The sequence below is a fragment of the Carettochelys insculpta genome, chromosome 15, assembly GCF_033958435.1.
Source record: "Carettochelys insculpta isolate YL-2023 chromosome 15, ASM3395843v1, whole genome shotgun sequence".
NCBI classification, from domain to species: Eukaryota; Metazoa; Chordata; order Testudines; family Carettochelyidae; genus Carettochelys; species Carettochelys insculpta.
In genome coordinates this window covers 15494479-15511333 of record NC_134151.1, presented here as the reverse complement: position 1 = coordinate 15511333, position 16855 = coordinate 15494479, and the positions used below count along the sequence as shown (strand labels likewise).

Genomic DNA, 16855 nt, shown 5'->3' with positions numbered 1-16855 from the left:
AATCTAATGGACTCATGTAAGTGTGGAAAAGGGTGGACCCCTTGAAAGGTCTTCTAGTCCTGTCCCCTCCTCTGAGCTTAAAAACCTCCAACGGTGGAGATTGTACAACCTCTAGGCAATTTATTCCCGTGCTTTATAGCTGTTCCTAATGGCCAACCCAAAGCTCCCTTTCTGCACTTTAATCAGGCATCCCGCCTTCTGCAAGTCACTGCACTTGCTCTAGATTGGCTCTGTGCAGACTAACTACTACTGCATGCTTCCCTACAGAGTCCACTTGCCAGCAAGCTGGAGTTGTAAGATAAGCCACTGAGAATTTAAAATGATACACTATAATTTTAACATACCTTCCAAAATACAACATTTTTTAGCCTTGGCCCTTCAATACCATCACTGTCTATGGCTCTGAGACTTTCTATGAATCTTGTGTATTTAATTGTTTTGTGAAGGCAATAAACAAAGGAAGAGATGTATCTCCAGATATAGCAAAAGGAATCAATCCCCTTTCTTCTCTCTTCGTTAAGCAGATATACTTAACTTCCTGCTTTGTTGAGAACCTTCAGATATAATTAGCTCAATATTACCTTGATCCCAGCTCATGCTTCAGTCATTCTGATATGCAGCTGACTGTCCTCTAAAGCTTTTTATTTGATCCTAGGATAGAAAGGGGGCTGTGCGCTCGCGCTCTATAATGAAACAGCTGTTCTATACAGCAGAGATCAAGCGGCATACTTGCAATAGTGCCAGAGAATCTGTTACTATGAACTCAGATCATCCTTCTGGGCAGCAGGGATATCCCCAGCTCTTGCCAAGCAACATTTGGAGGAAGTCTTTTGCATGACAAGCTACTCATGTAGTGAGCCAAAAGGTCAGAGTATCTAGTGTCTCTCTGCATGGATGGCTTGTGAGTGCTGACAATTGGGTGTTTAATTAAAATAATTATTATTCACCCTGCTTGCTGCTGTTGGCAATGGGGGCCTGGGAGTGCCAGGTAGGAGAACCCAGATTCAGTTTTGCTGGCTACTGTTTTAAGGTCAGAGCTAGGCTGGAGCATCTTACTAGCAGTGTAACACTTACAAAGACTTTGGGACGAAATCTGATCTCAGGTATGTCAACCTTGGGCAAGTCGAGTGAGTTACTTGTTTACACTGATATATGAGTGAGGTCAGGATGTCTTTTTGTCCTTCTGGTGCTCCTGTCATATGAGGCTCTCCAACCACAGAACAGTAAACTCTTTCATATCCTGCGTTCTTTCATCCCGAACTCTCAAATAATCGGCATTTAACTATAAGTAAATTTAGTTATGTTTTCTATCAGTACAGTATAGTGAAAGTAAATTCACATAACCACAGCAAATACAGTATAAGTTTTCAGTGTACAGTGCTACTGCTGTTGGTAAATAAAGTACTCCACCTGCATTTCTGTTTGTTTCTTAATAACTGATCTTGTTTTTCTTTAGTGTTATGAATTGCTACATATACCTCTCTATTATCCAGAATATTTGACTATCCAGCAACCTCCCAGTTCCAGGGCTGCCAGATATGAAAGAGTTTACTATATATCTTTTCATGAATTTAGCACCACAACAACCCACGGAAGAAGACAAGTAGCAATAGCTCATTTACAGAACCTGAGGGCCACTGAATCTGAAGGTCAAGACTGCCAAATGCACAGAGAAGTCTAAGTGTAAGGCTGCGTCTACACTACAGCGTTCTTTCGAAAAGTGTGCATCCACACACAGACGGGCAGATTGAAAGATTGATCCACTCTTTCGATAGGGAGCATCCACACAGACCCTGCTCTTTTGAAAGAATGGGCCAGGCATTGAAAAATCCAGTGCCATGAGGACTACTCTTTTGAAAACACGGCCCATGGAGCATCTACACACACTTTTTTTTTTTTTTCCGAAAGAAGCTTTCCAAAGGAGGTATTCTTCCTGATCTGGGAGCAGAAGAGGGCTCCTGGAAGAAGAGCCACACACTTTCTATTTCAGATCGAAAGAGCGCATTTTGTGTGTGGACACTTCATGCATGCTTTCGAAAATGGGCCTGATTTTTCCAAAAGAATTTGCTACTGTAGAAGTGCCCTAAGCGATTTTCCCAAGATCACACAGGAAGTTATTGTTGCAAAGTTGGGAATAAATCTGATCTCCTTACTTCAAATACCTTGGTATAGTTATTAAACAACACTGACTCCCAATCCGTAAAATGTGATTTAGGTATCAGATTATAGAGACGTATGAACAAATGCAGGGCCCATCAATAGTATATGCCCAGTCTTGGGTGTTATCCCCAGCTGATGCAGTGAGGACGGGTTGTTAAAACAAGAACAGTAACACAGCTAACATCTTAGGCCTGGTCTACACTAGGACATTAAGTTGAATTTAAGGGGCTAAAGTTGATTTTATAATCTATCTGTCTACACCCCAGCACTCAATAGATCAATTTTAAGGGGCTCTAAAGCTGACTTTTGTACTCCTGGCTTCCCCTGGAAGTAACTTGAGAAGTCAAATTTGCAATGTCAAACTATACAAGTGGAGATGGCAGCATTATTAAGATCACTTTTATTGGCCTTCAAAACTGTCCCACAATGCCCCTCAAGTTGTCCTTTCTGGTCATTACTCCACATCTACTGCTCTCCAGATGAGTCAGAAGTAGGTGACAGGACGCCATGGATATCAGCCTGGGAATTTTGATTAGATTTCCTTACCTTTCTGGCCAGCATGATGAGCAGACGTGGGGATCACATCTCTGCAGCTCACCTAGCACAGCTTGTAGCCATGAGTTCCCAGGATCACAAAATGGCACCAGCATGGAGCCATCAGGAGACCTTGGACCTCGTTTCAGTGTAGGGGGAAGAAGCTCTTTTCCTCCAGCTCAAAGCCAGCAAAAGGCATGCTGATATTTATGGTAAAATATTGCAAGGCACGATTGAGAAAGGTTACAAAAGGAATGCTCGGCAATGCTATGTGAACATCAAGGAGCTGTGGCAGAGCTACCAGAAATGCAAGCAAGCACTCTGGGCATCTCCCCAGAAATGCTGATACTATGATGAGTTTCATGCTGTTCTGGGGGCAGACACAGCTCCAGAAGATGACTAGACACCTCTGTGCAGAGTGTTCTTTGGGGCAATGATGAAGCACAGCCTGATGTGGAAGGGGAAGGTGACAGGGGGTCCAGTTGAGCATAGAAGTAGATCCTGAAAGCCAGGAGTTATTTGTCAAGCTGCAGCCCGTGGAGCCAGTCCCATCAGCTCAGGAGGTGGCTACAGCAGCAAACCCAGATCCTACAGAAGGTGCTTCTGGTACGTATGCTTTTTTTCTACTGATAATAGTATGTTGCAATGGTTGGGTGGAGGGTCTGTGCCCCTTTCCCTTGGAACAGCTTGCTAATATTTATGGGGATGGAGTGCTGATCTTGACTTGTTCCTGCTTCCATGGTAAGACCTTCCCATGTCCAGCCACCAGTGAGTGATCTGGAAGCATGGCCCCACAGAGCGTTCTTGCAAGTTTTCCAACATGGTACCTGGACAGAACAAGAAATCTTCCCTTATCCTTTTCTCTGGCTCTGATGAGGCTGATGTCTCATTTGGCAATCTAGAACATGTGGGAAGTTTTGCGAGTCACAACTTATTTTTTGCCCGTGACCTAGCCAGTGCAGAGCAAAACTCATGCATCTCCTGGAGCAGTTTAAAATCCAGGTGCCCCTCTCCTATGCTCTGGCAGGTGATCAGACACATGACAGCCACCCCCCCGCAACTGGGCTGATGGGCGATTGGACCTTCCCCTAGTTCAAGTGCACACCCACAGTGACTTTTCATAATTTTTTAACTCCTGGAGCAGCTGCTTCAAAATCAAGACACTGGTTTAAGCAGCACATGCTCCAGGCAACCCCCATTCCCTCCTGGGCTGGTGGCTGATTGGATGTGCAGTGGCCTCCCAGCTCTCCTCCCGGACCAGCAGGAGATTGGACCCTCTCCTGATTCACATGTGCACCTGCTGTGACTTTTTATGATTTTTTAACTCCTGGAACAGCAGCTTTAAAATCCAGGCAGTGATTTAATGAGCACATGCTCCAGGCAACCCATATTGCCTCCCAGGCTGGTGGACTTTAAGAATGCCATGATACAGCCATCCACTCCCCACTGGGCTGGTGTCCCTGGGACATGTGGCACTCCTCCTCCCATCAGTGTTGTCTTAAGAAAAATTATCTTCTGTGAACCGAGGATAGTTTACCATAGTGTTGAAGGTAAACCTTAGCTGAAGAACAGCTGAAATCATTCTGCTTGGAATCAGTCTTAGGAGTCACCAAATTGACCTTGCAGTTGCAATATGTTCTTCCATAGAGATGGACAGCCATTCTTTCTGTCATTATAGTCATTGTTCCGAGCAAAGATAAAAATGTTGCTATAGCCAATGATATTAATATTTTTAAATTTATTTTATCGGGAAATAACGTTGGTAAAAGAGAAAGAGGGGCCCAGTCCAGCCAAAAAGAGGTTGCTCCACATGTGGAGAAAGAAGACTCAGAACGGAATGCTGGAAAATTATTTTGATGTAGTGACAAAGGAAAAAGCAGAGCTCAGTGACTGGTGAAAAAACATGATGGACCGTCAAGTGCAAATGCATGCCTCATTCATGTCCTTTATGAACAGACAGACAAAACTGATTGAGTTTCTGATTGAGAAATCACAATCCATGACCTCTGCCTTAATTAAGCTGTGCTTGAGAAAAAGTCAGCGAACCATGCACCGCCCCCAACATGTGCCCCATTACATGCCCCCTATCACTTTACCTTACCCTTTTAGAGGCACAGCATTTCCAGGTCACTACAGACACCACCAATGCATGCCACCCATGCTCCATTCATTCTGCTCCCCTGGATGGGGCACTGCATCCCTCAGCCACCCCAGGCAACATCACTTGAGACCTCCCTCAACCCACTCAGTTCACTTCCTTGCTCCTGGCTCTGCATCCACCATCCAATCAATGACTCCCTACTTCCATACCTCCTTCCTCTGCACATTTGGTCCCTTCCTCTTGTCAGGGACACAGAATGACAGGGAGAAGGCCTGCTTCACAGCCCCACAAAAATCAACATCCACCAGAAGACTAAGGTTTGACAACTAACCATGACCTTATTATCCTTTTTTTCCCCCCTATACAACCCAGTCTTCCATGAGTGCCTCTTAAATAAAAACATATTTTGGAAAAAGAGTTTTGTTTATCGGTTAACATGCTATGTGGTTGGGTGGGAGGGGATGGCTGTCTTGCCGTTGGAGCAGGGCTTCACAAATGGAAAGGAAACAACATGGATGGGATGGGGAGGATGCCAGTTAACTCTCTTCAGGCTCATTCACAAACTTGGTTTTCAAGGCATCCCTGATTTTCAGTGCCTTTTTCAGGGCTTTTCCATTTTCTCTTGCGGTCGGCTGGTGATAATTTCTTGCTGGGATCTATGCCTCAGCCCCCAACACAGGCATGAAACTTTCCCCACTAGACTTACAAATGTTATGAAGAATACAGCAGACCCCAATAACAAAGGTAGCTTTTTCTTCATTGATTTTAAGTAGGTCTGAAGGCACCTGAACCTGGCTTTTAAATGGCCAAAGGCACATTCTACTGCCATTCTGCAACTATCCAGTCTGTAGTTAAAGAGGGATAGCTCAGTGGTTTGAGTATTGGCCCTTTAAACCCAGGATTGAGAGCTCACTCCCTGAGGAGGCCATTTCAGTATCTGGAGCAAATAGATTTTTTAAAAAAAAGCAGCTATTGGGGATGGTGCTTGCTTCTGCTGAGAATGCAGGGGACTGAACTTAATCATGTGTTGAGGTCCCTTCCAGCTCTATGAGATATGTATATATCTGCTTCTGTAGCTGCCAAAGTGAGGAGAATAATTTTACTTCCTCATCTTGTAACAACCTTTTAGGTACTTGAAAGCTGTTATGTCCACTGTAGTGACATTTAAATGCTGAGCAGTTGTGAGGATATCAGCACTCCACTGTATATCACCAATGAAAGGTAGCCATGTTAGTCTGTATTTTCACAAAACAAAAAAAGACTAATAAATCATTTTGTTAGTCTTTCAAGTGCTACAATACTGCTTGCTTGTTCTGTACATAACCAAATTAGACTGTCAAAACCATCCAATGAACTCACACAGGCTGGCTAGATGACTTTTTGTAATAACACAGAATCCCTCACAATCCATTTGTTTCCATCAGAGTAGGAAGCAGGGACCCAATCTAGCAAAATCATGAAGACGAGAACTGGTTAAAAGTTGGCATTTTCATTCTGTGGGAAATTCCAAAATTTAAAAAAAAAATCTGTTCATAAATGCAAATAGAATTTCAAAATCTCTGACAAAAGGGGAAATCTGAAAACAAAATTAAGTTTGAAATAATTGGAATAAATTGGAAGTCTACCCTAAGCTTCCAGCTCAATTGGGTTTCCCAGAACTTCTAGACTGCTGACTCCCCTTCAGGCTGCTTAGGAGCTGGGCCTTCAGTCTTTCAGTTTGTGGCTGGGAGTCTGGAGGCCTTGAGAGCCTCTAAAGCCTTTCAGACTCTTGAGTCCAGAACAGAGGTCTTGAAGCCCTAGCAAGGTGGGACTCATAAGCAATCCATGGGGAATGCACAGGGAGCCACTCCCCTCCCTGCCCCACTCACAATCAGTGCTGTGCTGCTTTCAATGAGTGTGGGGGCCTCTCCCAGAGCAGTGCTGCCTGAGAGCAGCATGAGGAAGGGGTATGGGCAGGTAAGGAGTGGGACATGGTGGAGCAGGGGCAGGGAGGGGGCAAGGCAGGGGCACATGACCAGTGTCTCCCCCAGCCCGAATCCCTGCACCAGCCGCCTCTGTGGGTGACCGCCAACGGGGGGCGGAAGGGGTAACTGCTTCAGGCTGCAGCAATTAAAAAGGGCCTGGTGTTCCCTGCTGCCACTGCTGCCACTGCAGCAGCAGCAGTGTCCAGTGTCCCAGGCCCCTTAAATCACCTCCAGAACCCTGTTAGAGGAGAGGGGGTAAAGGATGTTAAAGTTCAACCAGTTCAGGCTTATTAGTTACGCTAACTGGTACAGCCCGGAGCGGCCTTCCTGCCACAGACAGGGGTTGCTCCAGCCAGGCTGGAGCATCCCCCATCCACGGTGGCACTGCCAGTGGGAGCGCTCCAGCCCAGCTGACTCCCCACTCCACTGGTTAAACCAATTAACCGATCAAACAGGATTTTATGTCCCGAGGCAGAGGGGAGAATGCCACGGCACAATCCAGGCAGCACTGAGGGCTGGCTGCCCCAGCCCTACACCTTCCAGTCAAGGTCCTGTCCCTTCTGGGAGCATGGAGTGCCCCCCCGCACACCTTCCTCCAGGGCCTGGCAGGTCTGTCAGTCCTCCTGCCGGCCCCTGCCCAGAGGGGTTTCAGGTCGAGCCCTGCCTGTGTGTGGTTTCTGTTTTCACAAAACATTTCAGGTACAACACATTGGCATTTTCCAGTGAAACAGCTTTGTTGAAAAATCTCACCCTAGCTCAGTGGGGCTAGTCACATGCTTCTTTTCTAGTCTGTATGGTTCTCACATCTCGCTCATCACCATAGTCTCTGAACAATTGCTGAACATTAAGCATGTGCATTTACTTTACTTTACTGAATTTAAACCATATGTACGCACAAAAGCTGTACCATTTTAATGACACCAATCACACACAAACACACACACACTTAAACATGTACCCCTTTTGGGGACCTTGGTCTTATCGGCATACCCCCTCTCCCAGTGATTTTTAGTAATTTATTCGTAGCAATTTGTTTAATGATTGTACAAGCATGTTTATACTGTTTTAACTGCATCCACTCTAGGGGTTCTACCAGTATAATTATTTCATTAAAAATTACAAACCAGTCAATCTAGAGTAGGATGTAATGTGAACATTTTCTCCCTGTCCTGATTGACACTGGATCAATCTCTTGTCATAAAGGTTAAAGTAAATAAAAAATAGAAATTTACCTAAAGCTACTAGGTTCTCTTTCTTTCTTTCTTTCTTTCCTTCTTTCTTTCTTTCCATTTTAAAATGCATTAAACCCCAATTAACAAATGCCAGCAAATTAAGCTTGATGGCCCTGCAGACTCAAGGCTTTTGTTTAGCCACAGGACAAGTACTGAATGCATAGTATCAATGCAAGCTTCACACGTGTGGTCATTAGCTCCACCTACTAGCCTCCTTTGGCTTGGAGGGGTGAGGGGAATTCAACCTCCAAGGCGCATTCCATTTTTGGCTTCTCTGTTGTGCCTGTTGTCAAAGATGACAAATGGTGTAATGTTCATGTGGTTTTAGTACTGATCTCTTTGTAATGAAAGTGCCACTGTCACACTCCCCTGCAATCAGGAGAAGCCAAATATTTTCAAATATTGGACATTAATGTCTTTAATGTCCATGCTGATACCTAGAAATTGCAGAGATGGACCCACCAGAAATGTCACGGGCAGACAGAGATTCACCAGAGGCCACTGTCTCTACTGATCTTCATCTGGAATGAGCCCAGACAAAATAGGATCTTCATCCTCTTTCCCATCACCTGTCTTCAAGGCCATGTTGAGTTTATGCCAAAACAGGGGAATCGCCTCCTCCTTCTGGGGCCATATGAGGTATGTTTTCTTCTTCACCAGCCTTCTCATTCTGTGATAAGGTGATAGACTTTGATTGGGAATATGTTCCAAGAAAATCAGGACCAGGACATCTTTGTGTTCATCAAAAAGGCGAAAGCTGGCTAACTGGATCTCCTTAGAGCACCACTCACTTTCCAGGTAGTGGTGCGTTATGACACAAATGATCTTTCTGCTGGCATAGATGTTGTCCACAATGTTCTTCAGAATGCACTTCCCTGGTTCAAAGTCACGGTGGTGCAGGCACAACCTCCAGCGGTACTTGTCTTCCAGTGTGGGAAGCAGCGCGTTGACCACCCACTCCTTGTCATGCATGTTGTAGGAGACAAATGCGTCATACTCATATTTTTTATGTTGCTCCATCCTTTTGTACCTCTTGTCATGAATATAGGCAAGTAGCAGGTGGTAAGCATAAATCCCCTGCCACCTCCAGCGAAAACAGATGCAGATTACCATCAGCGAAATAACTGTGGTTGTATTGGTGATAAACAGGATAAACCCATAGTCAACTGTGCAGGAGCAGGTGTTGAAGGCCCACAGTTTCACTCCTTTGCTGGCAAGTGGGAAAGCACAAGTGTACTGGTAGAAATAGAGCACTTGAGTTTTTAAGTCATGAAGAGACCAACGGAGGAAGTTTTGGTTATCACAAGAACAAGTGAAAGGATTATCTCTGAGATCCAAGAAAGTGAGGGAAGGTAAAGCTCTTATGTGCTTAGCATTGATTACATTGAGTTGGTTTCCAAATGCCCTGAGTAGGAGCAGCTCAGAAAAGTTTATGTGGAGAACAAAATCAAGGGACTGCAGCCCTATTTTACTGAGATGTAACTGCGTAAGCTTTGGTACAGGCTGGAACAGAGCTGGGCTAATGGGGTTGAGGGGATTGCTGCTCAGATCCAGTTCTTTGAGGGTAGGGGTGTAACTAAAGGTGGCTGGGTCCAAGTTAGTTATGCCCAGATTGCCTGCATGGATTTTCACTATTGACTCCAGCCCTTGCAAGAAGTTAGATGGGAAATGCTGAAGCCCTGCCTGACGCTGGCTGTTCAGAGAGAGGTATTTTAGGGTCTTCAGGAAAATGAAGGGAGGGTTGTCAAGTTTTCCAGACGTCTCATAGGAGATGTAGTTTTCAAAAAGCTGAAGGTCCACCAATGAACTTAGTCCATGGAAAGTGTCTTTCTGGAAAGTCTCCTTGGTGATCTTATTTGTGCTAAGAAATAGTGCCTGCAGGTGGGTCAGGCCTTTAAAGGCTCCAGGTTCTATTATGCTGATTTGGTTATCCACCAGGTTGAGAAACCGCAGAGAAATCAGATTCTTAAAAGTTCCTTTCTTGATGGAGCTCATCTTGTTTCTATTTAGTCCCATTTTTCTTAGCTTCCGTAAACTACCTGGAAAAGGTTGTGAGATTTCCAAGAGCAGGTTCATTCCCAAGTTTAATTCCAACAAATTGTGTAAATCTGTAAACAAATCTGAGCTGATCCAAGTGATTCTGTTTCCAGTTAGTGTGAGGTGCTCCAGGTTCAGCAGATTGGCAAAGTCATTTGGGACAATTTCCCTAATTTGGTTAAAGCTGAGATCCAGACTTTTCAGTGACATCATGTTCGAAGTTGCATTTGGTACGGCAGAGAACTTATTGTTTGCCAAGGAAAGATGCTGTAAAGATTGCAGGGCCTGAAAAGATATATATGGTACCACTTTTAATCTGTTGTGTGCCAGGTTCAAATGCTGTAGATGAGTGCAGTTTTCAAGGACAATTCCTTTAATGCTTTCAAATTTGTTGCCTTGTAAATTAAGAGTCTTGACATTTCGGTGCCAAAGGCATACTTTTTCTATGAGATTGTCAGAACTGGTCAAGTTCAATTCATTTAGGTGGATCTCCTCTAGCAAAGAGCAATTCAGTTTTTGGACCACAGCTGATATCTGTAGTGGTGTCATTACTATTCCTCCTAAATATAATCTCTTTAACCCTTTCAGGAAACAAGGGTCTTGCATAATCCATGTAATGCGATAATGGATGCCAGAGAAAGATAAATTCAGTGAAAGAAGTCTATACAAAGCATGAGTTGCAATGTCAATGGAAGAAACTGGATTATGGGACATATCCAGTTTATGAAACCCCTTGGGCACATCAACAATATCTTTGGTTGTGAAATTTGATATTTGGTTCTCTTTTACATGCAGCTCTTCCAAAGATTTAACCCTAAATACAACATCCAAAGCTTTCAGAGACTGTAACTTGTTTGATGTTAAATCAATTACCTTTAACTTCATCAGATGGGTGAAGGCAGCTGGCTCGATCCTGTCAATATTATTTTCCCCAAGTAGCAAGACTGTAAGGTTCCCCAGCCCTTCAAACATTTTGCTGGAAAGAACTCTCAGCTGGTTTGAAGTGAGGTTCAAGAGCTCTAGGCTGCTTGTGTGAGTAAAAGTGCCATCTTCAATTAGATGAATTTGGTTCTGAGAAACATTCAAGACTTGCAACAGACTCAGTTTCCTGAAGTCGCTCTGCCTCAGGGTTGCAATCTGATTCTCAGACAGATCTAAGTTGCTTACATTCCATGGAAGATGATCTGGGACTCCAAACAAGTTCTGGTGATAGCACAGCACCTTCATGCTTTTGCTCCAGTTCTTATGGATCACACAGTTCTGCAGTGAGTAAGGGACCACTCCTTGGGACTGGCTGAAGAAAATCAAGGCAGAGAAAAGCTGCAGGGAAAACATCTTTCTAACTCATGAGCACGTCTTTGGTTCAACACCAAGAAGAGTCACTTGAGTTAGGAGAGACAGGAAAATGAAAATAGTGCTCTTGTGTAATCAGGAAAAGTCTCCAAATGAGGAAGAGAAAACTCTCAAGTTGCATATCACTATTAACAAATATTGAGGTCTCTGTTTTCAGAAGAGCTGGAGTTGCCTAAAGTCTCATCCTACCGAAGCATTAAAAATGAAGGGACAAATTTTCAAAGAAAGGTGCAGTGGGGCTGAGAACACCTGTTAGGGCCTGCATAAAACACTACCGCATGTGCACAATGTGCAGAAAAGGGCTGTGATTTTCATTCAGATTTTTTACCAGGCCTTTATTTTGCAATACTGTCACTCAGATGTTTAAGAGCCCAGTTGCACCTGTAAATCAGAGGACATACCTGCAGAAATCTTAGCATCCTGAACTGGGAGTGCAGATAACTGTGGAAATGCTGCACCTGCAAGAATGAGACCATGGGTGAAAAGTTGGTCTATTAATAGGCCTATTTGCTTCTCTGGTTTGTTTTTGTCTCAGCCATGGAAGATAATTGGGAGGTTGTACATGTGAGTTTATGCATTCTGTAGCTTCCTTTGAAAGACAGACTTCAATGATTGTCTTTCCAGATAGCAGACAGAAAGCTGGGAGTGTTTTTTATTTTTGAGTAAATGAGATTTTTTTCACTTATACAGAGGATGAAGTTAGTTTTATAGGGTTACCGTATTTGAACTTTCCCACACCCAGGCTAAGTGCTAGCCAGCTTTCCCTCCTGTGCCTGCACCCAGGTTGCTGCCACCCTCTTCTGGTTCCTACTTTAATGATTATGGACCCTTCCACTAGCTGGATGATGGACTATGGTAGTGATGCCCAATAATGAGCTGGCCTGCTCCTGACAGTGGCTACGTCTACATGTGCACGCTACATCGAAATAGCTTATTTAACGTCTACACGTCCTCCAGGGCTGGCAACGTCAACGTTCAACTTCGACGTTGGGCAGCACCACATCGAAATAGGCACTGCGAGGGAACGTCTACACGCCAAAGTAGCACACATCGAAATAAGGGTGCCAGGAACAGCTGCAGACAGGGTCACAGGGCGGACTCAACAGCAAGCCGCTCCCTTAAAGGGCCCCTCCCAGACACAGTTGCACTAAACAACACAAGATCCACAGAGCCGACAACTGGTTGCAGACCCTGTGCATGCAGCATGGATCCCCAGCTGCAGCAGCAGCAGCCAGAAGCCCTGGGCTAAGGGCTGCTGCACATGATGACCATAGAGCCCCGCAGCGGCTGGAGAGAGAGCGTCTCTCAACCCCTCAGCTGATGGCCGCCATGGCGGACCCCGCTATTTCGATGTTGCAGGATGCAGATCGTCTACACGTGCCCTACTTTGACGTTCAACTTCGAAGTAGGGCGCTATTCCCATCCCCTCATGAGGTTAGCGACTTCGACGTCTCGCCACCTAACATCGATTTCAACTTCGAAATAGCGCCCAACACGTGTAGCCGTGACGGGCGCTATTTCGAAGTTGGCACCGCTACTTCGAAGTAGCGTGCACGTGTAGATGCGGCCAATGTGTCCACACACAATGCAGAATGGAGCCCATGCTCATGTCCTGTGCCACGTGTATGTAATCTAATTGATGCTCATCTTGCCATCAGGTCTCTATTTCTCTGGCAACAGACTAGATAAAAGTGGTGGGGTCAAGATGTTGGGCCATATTCACTGTTGGTGTAAATGGGCACTGCTTCATTGACTCCGTGGAGTTTCATCCCTTTATAAAAGGTAAGAATCTGGCCTATTGTATTTTCATAGATTCATATAACACTAGAACTGGAAGGGACCTTGAGAAGTCATTAAGTCCAATCCTCTGCCCTCACGGCAGGACCGAGAACCATCTAGAGTGCCTAGACCATCTCTGATAGGTGTTTAATCTGCTCAGTGATGGAGATTCCACAACCTCCCTAGGCAATTTATTCCAGTGTTTAGCCACCCTGACAGTTGGGAAGTTTTTCCTAATGTCCAACCTAAACCTCCCTTGCTGCGGTTTAAGCCCAGTGCTCCTTGTCCTATCCTCAGAGGCCAAGGAGAACAATTTTTCTGCTTCCTCCTTGTAACACTCTTATGGGCATGTGAAAACTGCTATCACGTTCCCTCTCATTCTTCTCCTGTCTAACCTAAACAAGCCCAATTCAATTCATTTGATTGTGTTGAATGGTTTATAATCAATTCAGAGTGTTAACCTGTAGCTTCACAAACAGCAAGCCATCCTGTAGCAACTTAAAGACTGACACATTTATTTATTAGGTAGTCTTTAAGGTGCTACAGGACAGCTTGTTTATAATCAGTTGAGAATGTGAGTTCAGGTGCATCAGCTTGTCTCTCACTCCCTGCTGTCCGTGAATTTCTGGGGCTGTGAAGAGTCTCTGTGGGTTCTTCTATTACATCACTGAATTGCTCTGACTTTCTACTTACCCAGCATATCTCTGTCTCCAAACAGGAAGCTGCCATTACAAGGAGAAATATATTTCTGTACTCAGGGCACTTAAGAAGAAGCAAAGAACTCTCAGGCCTTTTTCTGTAAATGTCTTTGCCACCATAGAGAAAAAACTAAAGCAGCCAGACTGGATGTTTGGTAGTCCCCTGAGGATTATAGACTGAGGACTTCATGAAAAGTGGTGATTGCAAAAACTGCACCCACCTTAGAGCCGTGCAGACTCGTGATGTAGTGTCTAGCTTTAGGACAAGGACTAAGTTAAGTGCCTTTCATCCCTACCCACATTCCCTGAAGATCAGTGCTCAGGAACACTGCTCTGAGACATGAGAAGTTCTCAGGAGACCTCACATGTGCAATGCACTACACTTTGTGCTAATCCTGTCCTTGCTCTGGCTGAACTCTTGAGAAGTGTTATGCATGTGGGTGCTTTTCTGGGGTAAGGAGTTGGGGACTTTGACCCCAAGATGGCCCCAGACTGGAACAGCAAATTCCAGACAAATAATTGAAGAGGCAAAGTTGCAGTTCATGTCACTTTGAAAATGTGTCTTTTGCAGCTAGATCCAATTTGACTGAGCCTTTTCAGTTATAGCCATCAATGCACTTACGGCTTGGGGTCTGCTCCTCTCAACTGAGCGGAGACACTTTTCTTGCCAGTTGAGAGCTGATGCTTACAGATATCTAAAAACCCTGGCCTGGGAGATGCTGTTAGGATTTTTCCTCCCACTTCTCAAGAGGCTGTTGTGAGCCTCCCTTCATTAGCATTTGAAGAGCTGTGACTGGGAAGGGCTAGCTAAAGAAAAGCAGCAGAACTGTAGCACTTTAAAGACGAACATAATGATTTATTTGGTGATGAGCTTTCGTGGGACAGACTTCTGAAGAAGTGGGTATGTCCTGTGGAAGCTCATCACCGAATAAATCATGTTGTTAGTCTTTAAAGTGCTACATTTCTGCTGCTTTGTTTTGTTGAAGTTCAGACTAACACAGCTACCTCTCTGTTACTATTCAAACAAAGAAAGTTATTCTCATTTTTATTGTTGCCACAGTTAGGTGAATATCACCATCACATTGATTTCCCCCTTGATGCACAGAGCCATGTTCTGTGTCTTTCTATGAGCAGTGTTTGCAATGCATGGTTCCCCGGTGCAGCTCCAGGGTCAGAGTGACAGACTGAAAGGCTGTAAGCTACAATGCTCTAGCACTTCTCAGACCAAGCTTGAAAGGTTCCTTCAGAGTGGGGCTTTATATGAATGTCAGTGCTTGCGAACAGTGTCATGCATCAGCTCTGGAGACTTTCAAAAGTAGTTTGGACTTCTAAATCTGTTTTTAGACACCTAACAAAGTGGTCTGCTATTCTGGGTGCTCAGCACCTCTGCAGCTACCACTTGGCTTCAGTGGAAGCTGCCAGCTGCTCAATAGCAGGCCGCTTATGGAAGTTCCTAAACGCAGGCTGGAGAGCTTAGCCCATTTTGACAAACCCTCCTCCTGGTCGCTGAGCAAACAGTGTCAGAGCAACCTCACCTTGGACGTGCCTGACCACCGACCAGGAGGCACGAGCACTTGTGGTGAAAGGACACTACAGCCAATCTCTGCCAGCTGTGGTGGCAATCTTGTGCAGGGGACACTTTTCTGTTAGTTTTAGCACTAAGCCCAACAATTTTTTTTCAGTGAATTTCTTAACCATGTACAAAGCGAGACTGTTTTTACAGCTGTCTGCCCCACCAACTGCAGAGTTCCCTTTTCTGAGTTCCTTCTCTGGCATTATAGTACTTGTCTGATTCTCTGCACTGGGTTTAGATCCCATGGGCATTGATCCCTGACAAATTTGTTCAATAGATTTTCTATCAGGTCACTATGATTACAGGTATTCAGGGCCAGGTCCAAAGCCTGACAGTGACCAGATCACCCCTAGGTCACAGATGGATTCTGATTTCCTTCCCAAATCTCTACGCCTATAGGGAAAATCCAATTACTCATTAGTCACCTGACAGAGTTGCCTACCTGCATGCTGTGTGGTAATGAAAGAACAGAGCATTGAACTACTTTTCTGTTGAAACAAGTGATTTTAAATAATTCTAAATCTTCATCACACTTCTCACAAGTGCAGGGTGTTTGGCTGACAAGGAGGCAGAAAAGGAAAAAGCTCAGGATTCGAGGCAGAAGAAACCAATGTTCAGAATTCATCAGTACACAAGGAGACACCTGAAATCAGTTCTTTACACTGTCTTGGACTCCTCAGGGGTCCTTTTGCCCTATAGGAGAAGGGGCCAAAATGTTGGAGCTGCTTGGATTGTGCATATCTTGGAAAATGTTCAAGGATAGAGCCTGCGAATGCAGAGCTAGTGCTTTCTTGGAAGGTAAGAGAATGTGGCCTAAGGACATCATAACAGAAACCTAATTTCTGGGGTCACTTCTTCTGAGCTTGGTGTACCCACCAAGCAGGATTATAGTAATATCTTTCCTGATCTGCCATTTGACCAATATGATTGGAACTATGCCTATATGATTGGAGGTGGAAGGTTGGATCATGTGACATAAATGCTCTTTTTTTTCCTATATTTGCAGTAAGCATTCAGATCTATGTATGACAATTACAGTGACAGAACACAGAGGCCATAGAAGACAATTACAGTGACAGAAATGCATATAGGTCATAGAAGAAACTTCACTAGCATTAAATAATTCAGGGAGAGAAACTGGTAGGTTTGGTCAATGCTTTGAACTTATGTTTCTGTAAGTGTTATTAGCACATTTCTTAAAAGTTGCAAATAATTCTGAAAACTGTTTTAAAATACCAATTTTCTCATTTTTTTCCTTTGCAAGTCTCCCTTGTGCATCTCTCACCTAACAGGATAAAAGAAAAAAAAGCCTTTCTGTAGCACCTTAAAGACTAGAAATATTATTTATTAGTTAGTTATTGTTAGTCTTTAACGTGCTGCAAGACTGCTTTTGTTTTGTTTTGTGAAGATACGGACTAACCTGG

At 44.4% G+C, this 16855-nt stretch overlaps 2 protein-coding genes across 15 annotated transcripts in view; one reads left to right on the top strand and one right to left on the bottom strand.

Annotated features, from left to right (window-relative positions):
* ARHGEF37 (Rho guanine nucleotide exchange factor 37) overlaps positions 1-16855 on the top strand; it is a 76705-nt gene that overhangs the window by 10680 nt on the left and 49170 nt on the right. For 4 of the 14 annotated variants that reach the window (XM_075009580.1, XM_075009574.1, XM_075009572.1 and 1 more), the window contains exons 1-3: positions 3115-3300; positions 15980-16229; positions 16438-16571. The exons of 5 other annotated variants lie outside the window; for them this stretch is intronic. The gene's annotated coding sequence lies outside the window, so the exon portion shown is untranslated. Of the gene's footprint in view, positions 1-3108; positions 3301-15979; positions 16230-16437; positions 16572-16855 lie in introns of those variants that run through there. 5 more of the 14 variants (XM_075009582.1, XM_075009581.1, XM_075009577.1 and 2 more) reach the window with 3 other exon arrangements.
* On the bottom strand, positions 8214-11726 carry LOC142021246 (uncharacterized). Its single transcript, XM_075009832.1, has one exon. The coding sequence runs from the start codon at positions 11361-11363 to the stop codon at positions 8499-8501; it is 2865 nt and encodes a 954-aa protein (XP_074865933.1). The 5' UTR covers positions 11364-11726; the 3' UTR covers positions 8214-8498.

Coding starts and splice junctions, on each gene's coding strand:
- LOC142021246 (XM_075009832.1), bottom strand. CDS start 11,363: ATGTTTTCCCTGCAGCTTTTCTCTGCCTTGATTTTCTTCAGCCAGTCC.